The 22129-nt window shown below is 33.2% G+C and overlaps 1 protein-coding gene across 2 annotated transcripts in view; it reads left to right on the top strand.

Annotated features, from left to right (window-relative positions):
• Window positions 1-3676: 3676 nt before the first annotated feature.
• Window positions 3677-22129, top strand: part of LOC149080177 (solute carrier family 35 member F5) — a 44557-nt gene continuing 26104 nt past the window's right edge. The window contains exons 1-7 of one of the 2 annotated variants that reach the window (XM_089239214.1): window positions 3677-3812; window positions 4131-4316; window positions 13102-13356; window positions 14576-14713; window positions 16427-16495; window positions 21097-21187; window positions 21391-21441. In XM_089239214.1, the coding sequence (XP_089095340.1) occupies window positions 13261-13356; window positions 14576-14713; window positions 16427-16495; window positions 21097-21187; window positions 21391-21441 (445 nt within the window). In that variant the 5' untranslated portion in view covers window positions 3677-3812; window positions 4131-4316; window positions 13102-13260. The remainder of the gene's footprint in view (window positions 3813-4130; window positions 4317-13101; window positions 13357-14575; window positions 14714-16426; window positions 16496-21096; window positions 21188-21390; window positions 21442-22129) is intronic. The other variant, XM_089239215.1, reaches the window with a different exon arrangement.

A 22129-nucleotide genomic window follows, 5' to 3' on the forward strand; every position in this document is an offset into this window, starting at 1 on the left:
GAGTGTTGTTATTTACTGGTGAAAAAAATCGTTGATTATTTTTCAAAATATATAAGAATAAAATAGTGGGAATAGAGGGAAGCGGTAGTTCCGTATAAACAGAGAACGAACGTCAGCGTTGTGTTGCTCATCATTAGAATGAGTGATGGATCACAAGCTAGAGTTAGTTTTCTTCTGAAAAGAAAGTAATAACACTACGTTCAAAATTACTCTTTTCAGTCTAGTGTCTAACTGCGATAATGTTTGTGAGCATCAGAACACTACCTGTGGTTATTACTCAGTGTCTGAATAGTATATAGTAGATTCACACCGAACTTCCACCTAGCACTGTGAGTAGTAATATATAGGTCCGTAGGAAATAATTTATAATAGCGAAATTTGTGAGAAAAATCAATCAAAATTTTACGGAAATGAATAAGCATGTGCGTTTGGGAAAAATAATAGCACATATCTAGCGTTGCATCATTAAATATGTTTTCAACGAATTCGAGTAAGGTGCCGTTCAAGTAATAACGTCATCATCGATAGAGGGGAGGGGGTTTCCGATTTGCTGACTTTTGATGACGGGGGGGGGGGTTGGATAATGCTCACGTAATCAACCACCCCTTATGAAAATATGAGTTAGTATTCAGAGGGGCAGAGCTGATGACGAAATTTTGCTGACAAGGGGGGGGGAGGGGGTCAAAAATGGCTAAAAATTTGCTTACGTAATACTTGAACGGCCCCTAATATGCTCAAAATGTAATTATTTTACATTGAAAATAGGCACTACCGCTCACGGAAGGAAGAAAACGTTAGAATCGGTGAAACTCCATTGTAGAATAAAATAAAAATAAGCCATAAAGTGAAAGGTGAGGAAATGTGTTCTCTGAATTTCAGTCCACCCATGTCATTTCGACAATGTGTAAATAATGTGTGTGTGCCCGTGCAGCAGCTAATACAAATACAAATACAACGCCACAACAGGCAAATTGCCCAACGAGGTGGCTGACTTAAGAACATCATGGATCCCCGAGTTATTTTTTGGAGGCCCTACCTACTACTGCTACACCACACATGCATCCCGCCCACACCCCCCTCGGAACCCCCAACGAATCGGTACATGCGGGAATGTGCGTGTACGTGTAGTGAAACCTGACGTCAAGTTTTTTTTTGTTTCTCTGTAATGCTTGTTATGTGTAGCGCTGCCATCTGCCATCAGTTTTTCTAACTATGAGTGAAGTGTTATGATTGAATGATTTATTGTTGTAGGACTGTTGCTCTCTGTGGCGAGACTTTTTAACGGGGAGATCGGCTCGCATTTGCGCCTTGAAGTTGGGAATCACAGAAAACCAACTTCAGCCGACCACCACTGTGGGGTTCGAACACGGATCCTCGCATCGCGAGTCCGTCGCTATATCAAAGCTAATCCAGACAAAAGAAAGAAAATTTGTTTGCATCAAATTACGCGCACGACACTTTTTGTGACACCATGGTCATTTTTTGTTATCAATGCCTATAACCCCTCCCCCCTTTTCCTGAGACTAGATTATAATTTTTTTTCCTAGATAAAAAACTTCCCCAGGAAGAAAAATAATGACCCCTTTCCCCCCCCCCCCCAGTTTAAAAAAATCATGTGCACGCTTCCGATAAATCGCATAAGTAAAATATAACCACAATGACGCCTGATATATGACCGCATGAGTGTAATCTGCTGGATTAATGTTGAACCAATTTTAAATGCAACAGATAAGGGTTAACTGGCTCAATGAAGAGATATCGGTGTTACAGGGAAGGAAAATTCACCTTTGAATGCGTCGCCATCTTGTGGCTGTGATGTCATTTACGAGCTATTAGCAGAATGTTACCGACGTCCATTGCGCGGAGCCATTTAGCATATACATACGCAGGATATAGATCCATGTCTCCTAAGATAGATTTATATCAGGTCTATACCGTGAATCTGATATAGATCTTTGCAGGTTCACGATATACCACGATCTATGTATTTCAAACTATATTAAAATAATTTATTGTCCCGAGTTTTTGTCCTTCAAAGTAAAGATTATTCACATGGAATCAAATGCACGTTCAACTGAAAATTAAAGATTTGATCAATTAATATCATAAATAAATTGCACCATATAGGACGAGATCGTTCTATATCATAGTTATGAAATCTGATATTCCTCTGACATTTCGATATATAACGATATGATCCAGATATTATTCTATGTCGTTGTGCTACTGGGGATTGACTTAAAAAATAAATAAATAAATAAACACACACGCTAAAGAAAACTCACGAGAACGAAGCAAATCACAAAATGGCGCACTGATACCACAGATAATCCCTCGGTAATCCTTCGGCAACGGTCCCGGCCATGGCCTCCACATAATAGAGCAGGGTCCCTAGGCTGGAATCTTCAGCGGGTCTCAAAGCATAACTTTTCTCGGGCTATTCTGTACCATGGAAAAAAAAAAGGATAATCGTCCTGGGCCGCAGGTCTGGAGCCCTCTCAGCCCTACCCTTGGGGGGGGCATGGACCTGGTTAGAACTACGGCTATTGGCCGGCCAACGAAACGTGATAAAAATACGTCCGATCCCTACCACGGTCAGGATGAGAATGAACGTCTTGAACCTTATGCCTTTTCAAGGTCCTATATCTGCCTCTAAGGACTGGTTTCTGTTGTTTTCTTACCACTCACGCGTATAGCGAAGATTGAAGATACTTTAGAGTGCAAAAAGTAATTTTTTCTTTTGTGTTATAAGAAATTAAAACTGGTGGGCCACATTGAAGAAAGGGCATTCAATAGTGTGGCGGAAGTCATAATGACTGACAAAAACAATACGTCATTGCCCATGAGTGAACATTTCTTCTTTTTACTGATGGGCCAAATAGAAAGGCTGGTGGGCCAAAAAAAAACCCCACCAGTTAACGCGTTAAAAAAGGCTTGTAGTCTTCATTCTCTTCTTAAACCTGACGATTCAATTGAAATGGAGTTTAGGCTACTCCATTTCATAGACGTAGACACACCCAAAATGTGGTGAGAATAGCAGCCATATACGTGTATTTGAAATGAAGCTCATTTCTCAATAGCAAGTGAAACATTAAAATATGAAAAGTTCGAAAAGCATAAGAAAGACAAAAAAAAAAAAAAAAAAACCATTTGCAATTGTCCAGCCTTCGATTTAATGTCTTGCATTTGTTTCGACCAATTATGGTCAACATCTAATAGAGAGAACCTCTTCAGAGACCTTCACTTTATTCTCGATACACTTTATTCGTTACAGTGAAGAATCTATACTTTATAAATAAGAATTAGCTTTCGCAACAGAGGCGTATTAAGATCGGTTGGATACAGGGCGCAGAAGAAGATATTGGGTCCCTTAAATTAAAAAAAAGTGTAAAGTTAGGGTTTTGCGAGGCCCTTCAGAAGTCAGAGCCCAGATCACGTGCCGTTAAATCAACACCACACTAGAAACAAATATATTTTGGTATGGTGTTGGTTAAATCCGCCTCTGTTTCGCACTCCACTAATGCGCCCCTCGATGAATGCGCCCTATAAATACAAAAAAGAAAAGAAATGTCCCTTAAAACACGGGAAGCATGGTCAGATGTTCTTCATTGTGGCTCATAATATTCAAAAACTGAAGCGATATTTGGAAAAAACTTGCTACGTAGTGAATGTGTTTTCGGTTTGTTTGACATAATTTCCTATTTCTATTTATTCGATGGTGTAAAAAATCGAAATGCACGATTGATTAGCATTAATGGCTTTAAACTCATTTTTATTTGCTTTTATTTATCAATCTAGCTGATATCCCTATGGTAAGTTGTAAAAAACGATGAGATATAATATATTCATCCAAACTCGAAAGCATATGATCGTTTTCGTTTAATAATAATAAAAAAAAATCCGATACGTTACACAATTTCTATAAATTGCTGCTGTGCTTTTCGTACATACGTAAAGAAATTTCTGAAATTTTAAAATCGTTTTAAATGTTTTCGTGTTTTTCTTTTCAATGAGGTATTTGTTTCTCCTGGAATGGATGAGGGGGATGAATATGTTTGTATTTTCATGTCACTGTATTCTCAGCTGCTCAAGCATATCTTACATTAAATCTCTTTTTTTCCTTTCGATAGACACAGACAGATGAATTATGTTCTCACAAAGCTCACTGAGGAAAACATATTTATTGAGTGAATAATATATAAAAGCAGTCCCCCCCAATATGTGATTGATGTTGAAATTCAAATGTGTTTGTACAAAACAATGGGCTGTTTGTACTGTGATATCCAAGGCCAGATCAAGGGTGTAAGCTGTATTAGGTGAATATAAGTTTTTTAGACATAGCTGTCACTTTTATATACAGTGAAACCTCCCTACAACAAAGTATACTCTATGGATACTCTCTCTGGATATAATGATAAATGTTAAACTGCTTTCTCTCAATATAGCAATAACCCCTCTACAATAATATTTTTTCTTGGTAGATAGAGTATCATTAGTCACTCGTAAGTATGAGTGACATTTAATAAAGATGAATGAATATTGTGTTTGTCTTTAAGTACTCATCCATTATAACCATACCACTTGGCACCTTTTTTGTCTTGGCAAATTTTCTTTGAATTTATGCCTCCTGTTTAGTCTTAAATATTTTCTTTAGTTTGATGTCCATAAATTTGTTCTTTTTTTTAAACAAGGCATTTGGAAAGAAAGATGCCAGCATGCGTCAATTTGGTATAGAAAATGTGTGGTATGCTTATCAGGGCTGGAAAAAACCCTGGCGACAAGTTATCATGGCAACTAAAATATTGACATTGGCATGTATTTTTTTTAAGTTTTTCATCATGTATGATCAGGGAATTGAAGACTGAAGACAACACAAAATTATTGAAATTATATCAGCATGACTGTTAGCATAGAAAAGGGTCACTAAGTCCTGGACAAGTCATAGAATACACTATTTTGGACCAATTTTATTGAGGAAAAAATTCTTGACACACCTACAAAATTTTTCTGGTGCCTGAATTCTTTTTCTATTTGTCAAGTCCTAATGCTTATAATGGAAGAGTACTGGTTTTTGAATAAGGTATTTAAAATTATATGTCCATCTTTCTTTGATAAAGTAAATATCATTAACATTTAAATATTGTTGCTCTTTGGATATTGACATTTTTCTTATTTAATGTACATAGAAAAATATTATTATTCATATGGAACAGTGTTTCCCAAAGTGGGCAATATCGCCCCCTGGTGGGTGATGGAATAGTCCAGTGTGGGGGGGGGGGCGATGGAAGCTACGGTTATACCATTGGATTCTATGGGCTTGTTTGAGTTGTGGGGGGGGGGGGGCGATGAGATAGAAAAATTCTTGAAGAAGGAGGCGATGGAACAAAAAGTTTGGAAAACTATGATATGGAATATATTGTGTAGAGCAGCAGTTCTCAACTGGGGGCCCCAGGATATTCCAGGGGAGCCATGGAGGAAAAAATCGCAAAAGGGGAGCCACGGCTGCTGATAAGGGGGGGCCATGAAGAAATTTATTAAAAGAGTGACCAAAAAAATTTAATTTCAAACCAAATGCATAGAATATTTTTTTAGCCATTTTTTCCCTATTTAAGTAACATTAATATAAAGATTTTATTGATTTTTGATTAGGGTTGGCAGGATATTTCAACACCAAGCTAAGGATCTGAGTAGTTGAAAGATGAAATTTAGCACTTGAAGTATCAAAAATTTTAAGAGTTTCACGAAAACAAGCAAAATGATTTTTTTTTGTGTGTTCGTTCAATTTCTCATAAGTAGGGTTCTGATTTTTATTACCTAAAGATAAAACATTGTTGCTGTTAAATTATTAGCAACTAAGTTTCTTCTTTAGGTCATAAAAATCAGAGTCTTAGTCATAAGCTTGTGTTATCAATAATTATAAGGTTTGGAGATGGATGTATTTATATATACAGTGCATTGACAGTAACATTTATTTGAAGACAACCAACCAAAAAAACAATGTTAAATGCAGATAAAACGATTTTGTTGGCATCAGGAGAGACAGGACAACAACTTTCTAATTGGGTTTTTGAGCACACGGGTGTACGTATAAAAAGGTAACATTTTTATTTTAATAACTACCAGGGCCGGGCTTTGGAATTTCGTAGCCCGATGCAGAAAATTTTTTGCGGCCCCTCCAAAAAAATTTTATGTAGTCGCTCCCCAGCTTATAAGTTTTTCGACTTCCAAACATAAATCTTGAAGGGAAAAAATTGTTCAGAAAGAACTCATTTTATTACTCTTTATTTCATTATTTCAGGAACGCATTGATAGTTGAGATCAAATTAAACACGATATATTGAGATGGAGTTGCATTTAAATTAATTTTATAACATTTATAAATGGTTAATAGTAATTGGCGTGGTCCACCTGCTTAACACTTCATGGTGGCTCGAATCATATTAAACAGATATACATATCTGACATACTTTTAAAGTGTTTCATCATCTTTATCAAATATCTGATGCAATTCGGTAACTTTGATCATTTTTCGAATCTTTTATTGCTGTTTTTGTTTAATTAATGCAAATAATAGAAGTAAAGGAATCAAATACTGGGATTCTCAAAAATAAAGAAAAAAGATTCTGAAACACGTTAGAACTGCATTTGAAAATGTAGATTTACTTAAAATTACTACAGTACATTCCGCTTATAACGTTTTCGTTCGCTCCGGGACAGTCGTCATCTAGAGATGTCCATGCCAAAGGCTACTATGGCTAGTGGAAACACCGCGGGATGAAACTATAAACATTCACCTTGTGCGAGAAAAATTACTAGATCTCTTTTAAGGTGTCCCTTTTCATTTGATGCCCTAAGCATGTTTTTTTTGTTGGTTAATGTAGCCCTGTTATTTCTTTAATGGCAGAAAGAAAGGCCCGACTTTTTTCAGGGGTAAAGAATGTGATCACCTGCGTACACTCTTTTCCTGTTTGAAATAAGCTAATGCCATACCTAATAACACTAAAAATGATATTATAGGGGCTTCAAACCGAAAGCCTCCTTTCACAATCAATAATAGTTTAATGGGGGAAAAATTAAATTTTAATCAAAAATTTCCAAAACATCTGCCGAGAAAGAAAAGGGTTTCTTTTGGAAGAATTTGCGGCCCGGTGCGACCGCACCTTTCGCACCTTCTTAAGTCCAGCCCTGATAACTACACAACCCCCTCGCAACATGAATGGCATGTCTGAGTACTATACGTTATTTGGATAATTTTTCTAATTGAAAATATTCCTGTAAGGTGAACGCAGTTTGCCAGTAAAATACCATACGTCTTGTTACCTATGCACCCTGTACATAACATGTAGTAGTGTCTGTTATGTGAAATATTGTGTAAGCCAAAAACTCACACGTTGCTTCATTCATGTGCGAGACAGAAGCTACATTATGAACCAAAAAGCCATTTGAAGATAGCTTGTCATCCAATGAGACGTCAGATTTTCATGATGAATGTAAATCTCACCGTATCAAAATTATAATCAATAAACCAATAATTTTCTTATTCAAAATATGATTATTTATAATTTCTAATTAGTTTGAAATTCTGATTTACCCAAATTCAAATTTACCAAAGAAAGACTAATTTGTAAATAAATCAAACTTCATCCTGTACAGTAACCTGATGACATTATGCCATTTTAAGCGCAAAGTTTACATTGATTGAAAACAATTTATTATGAATTTTTATTAATGTGTTGTATTATGTTTATTTTGCTTTTTCGTTATTTTCATAAATGAAAAATTAATTAAATTCAAACAGTATTTGAATAAGTGTCTTTTAACAGGAAAACGGGGTGGGAAATTAATCAGGGTCGCAAGGGGGCCACAGGAATGAGGAAGGTTGAAAGGGGGCCATGGGAAAAAAAAGGTTGAGAACCACTGGCGTAGAGTATGCGTTCTTAACCTTTTACCAGCCGAATTCAGATTCCAAGTGATTTTCATTATTTTTTTTGTTAATTTCTCCTTCTGATTTTTTAGTTAAGAGATATCAATCGAGAAATTGAAGAAAAAAAATTTCCCTATGCGTTTTCTTGAATGTTCCCAATTGGGAACATTGGCCGGATCTGACTAAACATAATTTTCGCAGTGAAGCCATCTTACAGGATGATGCAAAATTTGTCATCATTTAATAAATTTATTTTAAAAATTAAAGAATATACATATAGAATTTTAAAAATGATGGAAATAAATTTCTCTCGAATACACTCAAAAGGCATGTATATCTGGATTATAATAAAGAGCTTATGATGAGCTTAAATGCTGGTCTAAAATTCACAAAAGAATACATACATACGGGTTTAGGTTTTTGTATGGATCCCTTGGTAAGTTAAAAGATATTATTTAAAAATATAAAGAGAGAGAAAATATTATTTACAACTCTGGTACCTAAAGGCACAGGCTCCGATGACTGCTTACTAGCATATACTTTCATTTTATATGGGAAACCACATTGTTTGAGCAAATCATCCGAATTTTAAATCCAAAGCGAATCGGTTTTCCCCATATAAACATCTTACTTGAATGAAAGCGTAATACGGTACTATTGATTCATAGATGCTTAGTTTATCATGGAACAACCCAAACCGAATGTGTGTGAATTTTTCATTTAATTCATGATAGATAGCCAACTTATCACCGGGTTGTAAGAAAGAGTTATCCATCAAATGGAAGTTATTTTTTATGTCTCTAAAGTTATTTCTCGGCATAACAGTGGGGACGATCGGTACTGCTGTGTCTACTGAAAGTACCCCAGTAATCATTTTCACTTGGTATTCTGTGATACCCACTTAGCAAAACCAATCCAAAAAACTTTGCGATTTTTTTCCACTCAATTTTCAAATTCGATCCATGTTGTGCGACATAAATATTTGTCATCTCAGCCAAGTAACTGAGGTACTCTTGCGGTAAAAATTTGAAAAAAATATCAATCGAGTCGGCTTGCACTTAGCTCAGGAAACTTATGACTGATTGCTTCAGTAGGTTCACTTATATTTTTGTCGAATGCAGTACTTTTTCCACTTCGGTTGCATGAATTTTAGTCTTTTGGCACTTGACACATGATGTTTTCTTATTTTTTGACTGGGTAATTATCTGATCCTTGAAAAGCAATTTTGATGTAGAAAGCATGTTGATAGGATCTACAAATTCACCCACAAATGAACTACATGTTGATCTTAAAACACAGATATCCACAAACATCTGCAGGAACGACGGGGCCAAGCATGTTGTCATTGATATCTTCCTCATCTGTATCCCGCTCATTTTCATCAGGCAATTCTTCATCAGAGAGATGTGATATATCAGAATCTCTCAAACTCAGTCTAATAAGCTACTAGTATAACAAAAAAAGATGGGAAAAAGAAGTGTAGAAAGTCACAAGACCAGATATCAACTGAGAACTGAAAGACCAACATACCAACAAATTTACTCAAAACGTAGAGGGAAGGGGGGGGGGGGGGCAAGGTCAGTCACAGAAAAAAGGGGGTGCTGCATGTAAACATCAGAATGTGAAATTTGATACTTTTCCTTCCTTTTGAGACACACCAGAGAGAGGGAAAAAGCAATAAATTGTTTTTTTCGGAATGCCACTCCTCTGCATTGCATTTAGAATAGTCAGTAGTGGCCAATGTTCCCAATTGGGAACAATCGTAGGAAAAGTTCCCTGGAATTCATACAAAAAAAATTTTTCTCTCATTGAGCATTTCTTATCATTCTTGGCAATATTCTACAATTAAAAAAAAATTGAGATGCATGTATGTTTACAAAAACTATTTTAATAATTAAAACATAAACGTACAGATAATTTCCCTTGAAAATGGGTGATTTTAGAATAATAAATTGATATGATAAGAGCTGAATCGAATAACTTTTGTCTTTTCTAAATTAAGTACAGAACCTTATATGTTCAGGGGAAAAAAAATCAGCTATTTTCGTTAAAGAGAAATATTTTTTTTGAATTAATCAAAAGTATGTTCCCAATTGGGAACGTTGGCCATTAAAAGGTTAATATTTTGTGTTTCATGGACCTATTGTGTTAGTAAGAACATGGTCACAAATTTCTTTTCAGAAAATAATACAAAAATCAAGAGTTAATTCTTTTTTCATCTTAAAGCTTACAAACTCCCTGAAATCTTGCTAAGAAGCACCAAGAGGTCTATAAACCTCACACGTCTAAGCCTAAAAATTTTTAAATACAAAAAAATTCATAAATTCTTGGATACTTACATAAAAAAGTGTAGTCTCAGAATACCCTTGGCAAAACTTACCAAATACTAAATTTGTTGTATTTTTCTTTTATTAATGCAAATACCTTTCTTTTTACTGCTCTACAACAAAACACATTTTAAAAACTATTTCTGTTTAATTGTTCTACTGCTAGCAAAAATAACTCTCATTCCCATGTTTCACAGAGATGCTTTCCATGGATTCTTCTTCAGTGGTCATGTGCCTATCATTAATCAATTAGAAAGAAGCTATCACTTAAAAATTGAAAGTTTAGATTTTTGGTTTCTATATATACAAAGCTACTCTGTGACACGAATGAGGCATTCAATCTGGCAGACCAATCTGGTTTTCTTTCGTGATTTTAAACAAAAATATACTAGTGCAATTATGGGTTTTCTGTCATGGGGGGTGGCATCATCTTTTAAAACCAAATCGAGACTGTTTCACTTTTGTGTGAAAGCTTCGTAATCTTTTCACGTAGGAAATCCATGGAGAAGAATTTCAATGACACGTGGCCAGAGCTGCCCTTAGGGGAGTATGGCAGGTGCAGTTGCACACTGGGCCCTGCAGTTTGTTAGGCCCTCACTCACGGTAAATAATTAAGGCTTACACCAGTTCTTAAATTATTTCTTTCATTTATTCCAAATTTTCATCAATTCTGTTACTTTTTATACCATTAATTCTGAATTTTCAATAATTGTGGTATTCTTAATTTCATTAATTCTTAATTTTCATCAATTCTGGAATTATTTCTTTTATTAATTCTGGAATTATTTCTTTTATCAATTCTGGAACTATTTCTTTTATTAATTCTATAATTATTTCTTTCATCAAAAATTCTATAATTATTTCTTTCATCAAAAATTCTAGAATTATTTCTTTCATCAATTATGGAATTATTTATTTCATCAAAAATTCTGGAATTATTTCTTTCATTCAGTTCTGAGTTGTCGTCAATTATGGAATTATTTCTTTCATCAAAAATTCTGGAATTATTTCTTTCATTCAGTTCTGAGTTGTCGTCAATTCTAGAATTTTTTTTGTTAATTCTGAATTTTAATTGGTGCTGAATTATTTTTAATCCATCAATTCTGTCATTTCATTAGTTTCAGGAATTTTTTATCTCATTAGTTCACAATTACTTTCAGTGCTGATTTTTCATATATTTTTGTGTTAATTTTCATTTAATTGTGCGTCTAAAATTTTTTGTGTAATTATTTCTCAGCATGCCTGTATAATCTGAAGTAATGAATACTCTTGATGGCAGATGGCAATACTACATATAAAAAACATTACACAGAAACAAACTTCATGGAAGGTTCATTACACGCACACACACATACATTCCAACATGCACAATTCATTAGACGTTTCTCAGAGGAATATGGACGAGGTGCATGTCTGGTTTACTAGTAATGAATACCACCCTTCTCCACCAAATATATGAAGGTGGGGTAAAAGGGGAATATTATAAACATTTTTGGTGCTCCAAAATTGTTGAGATGCACCTTGCCTCACTATTGTCTTTGCACCAGGCTCTGCATCTCCTAAAAGCGGCCCTGCACATGGCAATGAAATTTGTTTTGGCTAATTTTGGGGAAAGTAACAATAAATTGTAATAATAACCTGTGAAAGGTACTGCCAAGTAAAAGAAAAATGAAGTGCTTGACTTGATAAAAGAAAATTATCTTTACGAAAAAATGTTCCTATGATAAAGTGGCCCACGTGTCCTGAGACATACGCTTGGATCAAGAGAATTTATAAGAAATTTTTTTCAGAGATATTTTGAATTACCAACCTTCAAAATGTAGCATTTTGAATAAAAACGAATTTCAATGTTCCATGCTTCTACTATGTATGTGTTTAACTATTTTTATTGAACCACTGTCATTTTCTGTAAGATGGGTACATCGTGGGAAACTTCCTAAGGTAGCAATGTGTCCTGCCACCATCTTGTTGCTGTTTCTGTTGTACCTCCATGTCAGGAAAGATTCAACAAGGAATCATATTTCTTATCAATCAATCTGCTATCAAACTCATGATGATAGATGAATGATTCGACAATGCTGAACCCAACTAGCTCTATACAAAGGGCTTTGTTGGCAAACATATTTTCCTTCCCACCCCAACCTGTCAGACCAACTGCCAATTGGCGGAGTCAGTGTGTATTCAAAGTTTGATAACAGAATTAGAGAGATGTGTTTTTCCCTTTGCTTCTGGGTATTATAGGAAATTGCATGCAGTAAAAATAATAGGAAACGGTAGAGTATTTTTCTCCATTGTTTTTTTGTAAATATTATTCTCAGTGTTCACGGGGGGGGGGGTGAAAAGCACTTATTACCAGCACAAAATCAGAAACAATATTATTGGGAAAATGTGTGGTATTTTGCAGAGGGTACAGTGATTTCCACTGTGGTAGTTATGATTCAGGTCAGGTAAACTTTAAAGACTGCTTAAAGGGTTAATATCACATCAAAAACACATTGTCATGTCCAACATAATCTAGCTACATAAGAGTGGTAAGATTAAATAGGGATTTAGATTATTTAACCCTGTAAGTGGTTTTTTAAATTTTCCTAATCCGCATTATAAAACTGCCACATTGGAAATAAATGCGTGTTAAGAACCCAAGATATTTCGAGGTGAAAGGCAAGATTTTCGGGGAATAAAGCAGATCAAGTTTCGTGAGATATCTTAGGATTGCCACTTTAAGGGTAAAGCCACCAGAACACTTAATACTCTTCAAAATTATTCCAGCATCACTTTTATATGTAAGTACAAATTCTTGAATAATAAAACTTATATTTTAGTTCTTATATCAAATTTATTACATTCCAGTTTAGGTGACTTGGGAACAGCTTTGATACCGATAAATGATTAGTGTCTGCAATATGAAAAAAGGGCAGCTCTTGAACATTGTTGATGAACCTTTCCTGGCAAAATATGATAAATATGTTTTAAGATAAATACAGTATCGTGGTTTACATTCTGTTTTCCATGGCTAAAGGAAGTAGTGCTCAACGTTTAGCATGTGGAGTGATTGTTTTATTATTTGTAGATATAATATGGGTAGCATCATCAGAAGTGACAAAAGTAAGTGAATTAAATTTTTGACTCTATACTTTAAGTATGCTATTGAATTGATCACTATATCTAAATATATATATTACTGTATCAATATATCTAAATGTTTACTCAGAATTTTCATTCTTTCACAGATTATAGTAATAGATAATATACAAGAAGATTAAACATATGTACGCAACATGGATATTCCCAAAATATGGGGAGTGACAGCTATATGTGTTTAGAACTTCAGAAGCATGGAAAACAAAAGACAAAAAATTGCCTCATATAGCGGAAGTTATTTGCTTGTCGGGACACATAGTCAGAATGACCGACCAAGTCAAAAGGAGCCAATCACGGAAAAGAAAATGATAATGATGATGAGAAAATTATTGTGGTGTGGAGACCTGTAGAAATTATTGTCCAATTTTTGAGAAGGGTGGCATGCTTGTTAGTTAGTTGAAAAGTTTGTTGGAGTTTTTTGAGATGGGAAACGATTTGTAAAAATCCAAGTCGAAAGGTGAGGAGTATTTTTGAATGATTTTAGCTGAGGAAAAGCCAAATTTATAGTCAAAGGACCAGAAAAATGTTGAGCAATGGATTGCCCAGTTGAAATCTTGGATGATTGCACACCTTTCATGCTGGTTTAAATGGTAACTAAGGGCAATTGTGGAATAGTTCTGAAATGCGTATAGCTGTCAATCTCACGATATTTTGGGTGTATGTATGTTGTGTACATATGTTCATCCATTCACCCTCTTTCTATACAAGAAGGTGCTAGAATTTCTTGCATCATATAGGAACTGTATTCAACTGCCTTATTCTTTTTGTGTTTGCTTTATTGTTGATTGATTTGTTGCTCATTTGAATGAGCAACTAAAAAATTTTCAAATCAGGTAGAAAAATAATTTTAAATTAGATGTATGATGCAGGCTCTTGTCTAAAGTTTCTAAGTTTTTGCACAGGTTTAACTCATACCTCACCTGCAGAAAACTTCAGGAAACAGACACAGTGCACACATATTTTGTAAATTTTATTTCAGTTTTGTAATTGTACTTGCATTTTACACATTGTTTACTTGTATGTAAATCTGTTTTGCTAAAAATGAATCAGTTATTTCAATTTGTAGAACTTTTTAGTTACAAAATATTTAGAAAACAATTTTTATTGATATTATATAATAAGAAAATATTGCATGTATATTATCCTTATATGATTGTATAGTTTCATGCTTTTTCTCCCACAGTATATATTCAAAGATGAAAATTATAGCAAGCCTTTCTTTAGCACTTACATGAAAACAACAATGTTCATGTTGTATCTCCTAGGATTTTTATTCTGGAAACCATGGAGGAACCAATGCTCTAACAAGCCTTTGTATTCAGTAATTATATTACACTACTAATTATTAAGTGAAGTTGTGTAAAGGTATCTGTTGTGTGAATGTATTAGTTATGGATTCTTATGATAAAAATGTGGTTTTGATTAATTTTATTCTGTTGTGAAAAAGATTCATTAAAAAAAGTGATAGTTTAAATTTACATAATAAAGAATTTGAGTTTTTTTTTTATGTCCTATAGCCTGTAATAGATTCATTTGAAAACAAAAATTTTAACACAAAAATGGAGTTTGTAGAGGCGTACAAAGCAAAATTTAAAAGTGTTACAATGTTAAAAAGGTATGAAATTTCTCAATTTTTCTTTTAAATACACTGAAACCTCGCTATAACACTGACTCTATACAATGATATCCTTTATTACGATAAATCTCTCTATAACAAGATTTTTAGGAAATTTTGAAACCACTATAACAATATTTTTTTATTTTGCTCAACATCGTTTTGAATTTAATTTTAACTTCATCATTTTTGTTTTCCTTCTCCTGAAGGCATCTAATAACATCAACATCTTACACTAAAAAATCACCAAAAGCTAAAGGAAGTTACTGGTATTGCTACTTTCTGTGTAAGACACGAAAGTGCAATGCGGTAAACTTCTTTACAGAAGCAATGCATCTTAGTGAATTTTTATAATAAATTAATTTTTCAATTTTTTGTGGCAAATAAATACATAAAAGCACTTTTTCTGATGTTATTAACAATATTGATATAGAAAGGATAACAACAGCATTCATAAATTTCATTACATATAAGGATAATTCCTCTACAACGATTTATCTAGATTTCACTGTATTGAAATATTTTCATTTTTGGCAAAAGTAACTGTTCATTCTATTGTTATTCAAGAGAATGTTTTATATTGAAGTTTAACTATTAGCACATTAAATATGAAATTTCAAATGTATAGTAATTTGAAACTGCAAACATGAAAAAAATTCAAAATAATAATATTCATGTCTCTGTTTAACACTCCTTGGTTTATAGAAGTTAGGGTAATGTTCTCAAAACTTTTAAGTTTCGTAAATGATAGAAATAAATCACTGCATATATTTTTATGTGTACCTCTATAAACTGGAAACCTGTCTGAAACGGAAAATAATTTCAGTCTCCTGACCTTCAATTTTATAAAGATTTTGCTGTACTAATCTTTGTCTTCAAGAGTGCTCACATGAAAAAATGCCTAGCACATGAAGATTTAAAATTATCTTTTATTCGAGTAAGACATTTACTTCAGTTTTGCTATCGCTATGATCTATCAATTCATAATTTGATTAATGAAACTGTTCAAGTTATGTTGAGAAGATATTCTGTAGCATAAAATCTCAACTTTTATAGATTGTTTTTTTATAATTTTATGGTAAAATATATATGTACATGTATATATGTTTCTAATTTAAAAAGCCTGTCATTGCTTGACAAATCCCAAGCACCAGGTTGCCATAGCAACTAAAAAATTGGTATTGGTGCCTAAAATTTCCTATGTGTGATAATAAAATTACAATAAACTTGGTACTTGAGGACAGCACAAAATTTTCTGAATTTATGTCTGTGTCTACCAACATAAAAAGGGGTTAATGAGTTTTGTAGTACTTAAACCATTTTTCTACTATTGAACTTGTGGATGTTCAAGAATTTTTTCCTTAAAATTTTTATTGCATTCTTGTTCAAAATTAAAGATTTTTTTTTTTTCATTTTTAGCTTGTTGAGCCAACCATTGTAGAGTCTGATGATAGTGATACTTCTCATGTAACCACCGAACCCGTGTTGGTAAGTATTGCAAAATGTGTTCCACAAACATGTTTTTTTAAATATAATTCAGAGCTTAATTTATGAATATCAGATAGAAAATACATTGAAGGAAAGCTATTTTATGATTATCACGTCAGAGGAATTCTTCATAAGCACTACTTTATGAACCTTGCTTTTTAAAGCTTAAAGATATGAAATATAAGATCCTGATTATTTTTATGATATTTAATTGGTTCAAAAACAGTTTTTATATATTAAGTCCAAATATTTTGTAACAATTTATTACAAAATTTGTTTCTAATTTTTCTACACTCAGAAAAATTGTGAATAGAAACAACAAGTATTTGAACAAATTTTATTACAAAGCCATTGGCTTTCAAAATCTCAAGCCCATTTACATTGGATAATTCTTCACAGTTTCTAAAGCATTACAATGATCCACGAGATTATAATCCACCTCTCTCTGCTGAGAAGTAGTTGAAGCAATGTTTAATATTCAACATGAATAACTAAAATATTCTAATTTAATGGAAAATTGTAATTTAATGTTGGTTTTCTGATGTTAAGGCAATAAAAATTAGAGCATTAAACATTCATATTCTTTTACAACAATGTTTTTCAAAGTGTTCAAAGAAACAAATTATATAGGTGATGAGGATGGAATCTGCAGATACAACATGGGATCCTGTGAGTTAGTTCAGTAAAAAGGACAATGGAAATTTTTTTCTAAAGTGGGGTTAGCAGGAAATTTTTCTTTTGAGAGTCTTTGTTTTAGTTCTTGTAGATGGTTTAGCATGATTTTTTTTAATGGAGAAGCTCATGTAATTCTTATAGTAAGCTGCACTAGAAAAATCAAATTGTTTGTGAAAGTTAAACTCTATTGATAAAAATGTTTTTCTTTTAGAATGAAAATGGTTTTGCAAGGTTTTTTTTTTTAATCAGTTCTTTTTTTTTACTAAGAAAGGATCTTCATATATAATAAGGGATCTCAGTGGAAAGATTCAGTTAAGACTAAATTAATTTATTTTCTCATATTTCAGGTTGTCATGCTTTTCTGATTTTCACCATTGATGTACCAAATTGCACTATTTCTCTTGACCATTGTAATTTCTATTTTTAGGTGATGAATACAAATTCATTTTTTCTTCTCTTACTGATGTCTAATTGCTTGAGCTAGATTTCTCTATCTCTTTCTTTTGGCTGACTAGAGCATTTTCTAAGTCACTGAATGTTTCTGAACCAGAATTGGCACCATAGCTGAAAAATTCATTCAGCTCCTCAGACTACAACTTTTGACTATTTGTTCCTCATGTAATGTTTTTGCTTCATTTCCCTCTTAGTTTCATCATTTACACATTGCAAACATCTAAACCCTTATCTATTTCTTTTGATGTCTACTATGCTAACACTTTGGCCTGCAGAAATGGACAGCTTTCTTCTTTGTTTCTTGGTTCCTAACAGACCCAAAACATTGTGTTTTTCTGTATGAGAATCTTAAAGCTGTCTTCTAGAGTCACTGCACAGTAGGATTCTCTATCTTCAAATTGTGTAGGAACTTCATTGAAATTCATTGGATAGACATATGATCTGAAATGGAACTCTCCATGTGAAAAAATATTTAAAAAAGTTAAGCTTATATATATACACATATATTCAGCAATTTTATATAGACTAAAAAACACAATTGACATCAAATTTCTAATCGATTTATTTTATGCTTGGATATCATCAATTTTCATTCTCACTGCTGGATGAAGATCTCTAAATTTTTCCATTTTACTCTGATGCTTTAGCCATCCAGTTGACTCCAGCCACTTTTCTGATCTTGTTGATCCATCTTGCGTGGAGACGCCTTCTCGTACGTTTAGTTCCATTGGAATACCAATCCAAAATATTGGTTGTCCATCTGTTCTCCGGTCTTTTTGCAATATCTCCAGTCCATTTCTATTTTAAATGTTTAATTATTTCCATGACATCATATACCTTTGTGTGGATTCTTATCCAAGCGATTCATTTTGTCTCTCCTTGTGATGCCTAACATACATCTTTCCATGGTCCTATGTGTTGTCTATAGCCTTTGTATCGTCTTGCTTGTGAGTGTCCATGTTTCTGCTCCGTAAGTCAGTGCTGGTAGCACACAATGGTTAAACTTTTCTTTTCAGGCATAATGGCATGTGGCTCTTCAGAATTACAGTTTTTCCCAAAAGTGCTCCATCTGATCCTGATTCTTCTGTTTATTTCATTAATGATTCCGTTGTGCATGGTAATTTCTTGTTCCAGGTATACATAGTTTTCTACTACTTCTATTTCTGTGTTGTTAAGCAGAATCTTCTTCAAAGCAAAGGAGTTGAGCATAACTTTTGTCTTTCACAGATTAATTTTCAAACCCACCTAAATACTTCCCTTCACCACACTAAATAATAACATAAGGAATCATTGTTCGGGGAGGTACTTATCAAACTAATATGCAAAAACTAGATAATATATGCGACAAAATCAGATCACAAATAACAAACACCACAGTGAACAATAATACAACAATATCACAAACTAACTTTAAGACAAAACTACATAGACTGATAAAATATTCATTTTTAAATAATAAATGGTTAGAACAGAAACAGAACAGAACTTCATCTTGATTAAGTAATTTATATCGAGTACCAAAAACGAATTGAGTTATCGTTATAGATATACTGGTCCAAAAAAATAATGAGCCTATATCATGCAATCAATTATACAAATTACTGTCAAACCTCTCCATCTCGAAACTGACAAGATGGAAGAAAATTTTGAGACAGAGTTTTCAAAAAATGGAATTTTTTTTAGTAAGAAAGAAAATCATGCCAAAAATGGTGAAAAATTCCATTGATAAAAACTAAAAAATACCATACTATATTTTACTACATACTATTGAAATTATTGGTTATGCAATCAATGCTCAATTAGAGTATGCAAATACACTAAAGCAGCGGTCTCAACCTTTTCTGACTCACAGAGCCCTTTTTAGTGTATAATTTCTATGGCGAAGCCATGTTTAACTTGAGAAACCCTTTTTAGTATATTAATTATATGGCGATGCTTTCTAGGACTTTTCTTTTTTGTTTGTTTATTGAATTTATTGATTTATTTCATTATCCTCGAGTGGCCACGGAGCCCCAACGGCTCCGCGGAGCAGCAGTTGAGAACCATTGCACTAAAGTATGTTCAAATTTTTTTTTTCAATTCAGTTTTATTTAAAATAATCTGTAAGCTTAGATTGATGAATATTTTTTGCTCTTTGAGAGCCTCAAACATTTTGGGTCCTACATTATCAGTTTGCTCTAGAAAATGGTGCATCGTTTTTACAGCATGTGTTCAGCATTTTTCACTGTGACTTCTTCTAATTCTTCTGGAGCATCTTCCTCTGTATTTTCATCACCTGTGTCGGCCATACATTGAGCAATAATTTTGGTATCAGTCAGGATGCTGTCAGTTTGAAGTGAACTGTCCATTTCCACAAAATCTGAGAATGAAATTTCTAACTTCAAATGTTTCTATAGTAATGCCCCAATGTTCTGAAATTTCATGTTCAGCATTCTCCTGAGATACATTGAAATTCGGGTGAACCACCAGATCTGATCCTTCATCACTGAGATGAAATGATTCCAAACCCACAGAGCAATTTCTTAGAGCAATTTTTAAATGCCTGTTCTCTGACTTTTTGCCATGCTGACCAAGCCATCCACATGATCTCCACTCCCCTGTCAATCATAGTACACACTTATGATTGAAAAGATCCATCAACACAGTGGGCTGCAATAGGAATAATCCTTTCTTATCAGTTTCTTTCACCTCCGGAGAAGAGCGAGATTTGTGCAAAAGAAAAATTTCCATGTTTTCTTTTTACTATCACTGGGCTTGGCCTTCAAGATAGAGTTTTTTGAAAATTATTCCGAGACAGAGGTGAAAATTCATTGGTTTATTACAGTAAATGCGAGAATTTTTTACTTTTTTGAGAAATAGAGTTTTCAAAAATGAAAGGTTTGACTGTAAACATAAGATCCAATCACATTGTCTATATATTTTCAGTAAACACTAGTCTAGAATCTATATTACAACAACAATAGATCATATAATACTCAATAGATAATACAACTAAAAATACAATTATTTCTATGTATTGATCAAATGAGAAATATATGGAAAAATACATTTTTACATGAATTCTCTACGTATCAATAGCGAAATGTTATACATTTGCTTATATATATATATGAAGATGTGTGTTTACCTGTATGCATATTTCTTTGCTTATTAATATAGAAATTGAAAAAAAATGTATATACTTTGTAATATACAATAATTGCTAATCACATTACAAACTACATTAACTGTTGCTGAACCAAGAAAACTCATGTAGTCAATTCATATGGACCCACTGGAAGGGCTTTAGTCCCTTGGGGTTTTAGAGTGTCTGTATCATCATTATGTTTGTCATTTTGTGTTTTTGGTTTTTCTTTTTTGTCTTTTCTTCTGTGATGTACATCTCACATGTCTTGAATATGTGTTTTATGTGTTGCACTCTTTTAATTAAAAAAACAAACTATATGTAATTTTATATATATGATTTTTTTTAGAGTGAATCAGTGTGGATACCTATAAAATATCATGATGGAGGTGAAAGAAGTAGTGGCAATGAATCAAATGATGATACAGCTTCGAATCAAAGTATATATATTTTTTTTTTTCATGTATAAGCATATTATATTATGAATCAGTGTAATGGTATTACATCTAATTTTCTCTTTTTCCACGCAATAAATTTTTTTAAGAACTTTACAATTTATCAATAAATATGTGTTTGAAGTGCTTGTACTTCACAGGGTTAACCCTGAATTTCATCTATTAAATATGTATTTTAATTCTAACAGGTATCAAATCTGTACGATTTAGCAAGGTGACTGAAGTCAGGCATTTATCAGGTATACATTTCTTTGTGCTATTCAAATGACTATTTTATTTTAAAAGGCTTGCTTTATACATTGAGAAAACACACGAACAAATTAAATTATTAAGTTCACGCAAATGTAAGCAATTGATTTCACCTTGGATATACCATAAAAATTGCATACTGTTTGATATTCCATCTATTTATAACTCATTCACTTCTACAGATTTTTACCTTTCTTATTACATACTCTGCTTAAAACATACACACTCTCTACATACTGATCTCTATTTTTAAAATACTATTTTAATTTTATAAACCACAAGTTTATAGAAATTTGCTAACATTGTAATGCTTTCAACAACATGGGTGAATGCCTCCAAATGAACACTGACTCCAATCAAGATGATTTTTTTTTGTGATGAGTGCCTGGGCCTGGCTAGAAATTCCTGACAAAGGGAGACGTTTTGGGGGGAACCGAAGTAACAGAACAATAGAATTAGCCACGTTATTTTACAAAAATCAATTTTCTAACATTTCGGGCAGACCAGACCTATCTTACAGGAAACAATTCAACCCATTTCATGAAATAGTCTACCACAACCATTAAATGAACATTTCCTTGAGAAGAAATGGGAAAGGGACCCATGGAGTCAATACTAACCATTTTCCCAAGATAGTTGACAGGGGTTGACACCATGGCTCCCCACCATTTCTGATTA

Source organism: Pholcus phalangioides, unplaced genomic scaffold (genome assembly GCF_987345545.1).
Source record: "Pholcus phalangioides strain wild (caught in Gottingen) unplaced genomic scaffold, Ppha-v1.0 ptg000011l_1, whole genome shotgun sequence".
Taxonomy (NCBI): domain Eukaryota; kingdom Metazoa; phylum Arthropoda; class Arachnida; order Araneae; family Pholcidae; genus Pholcus; species Pholcus phalangioides.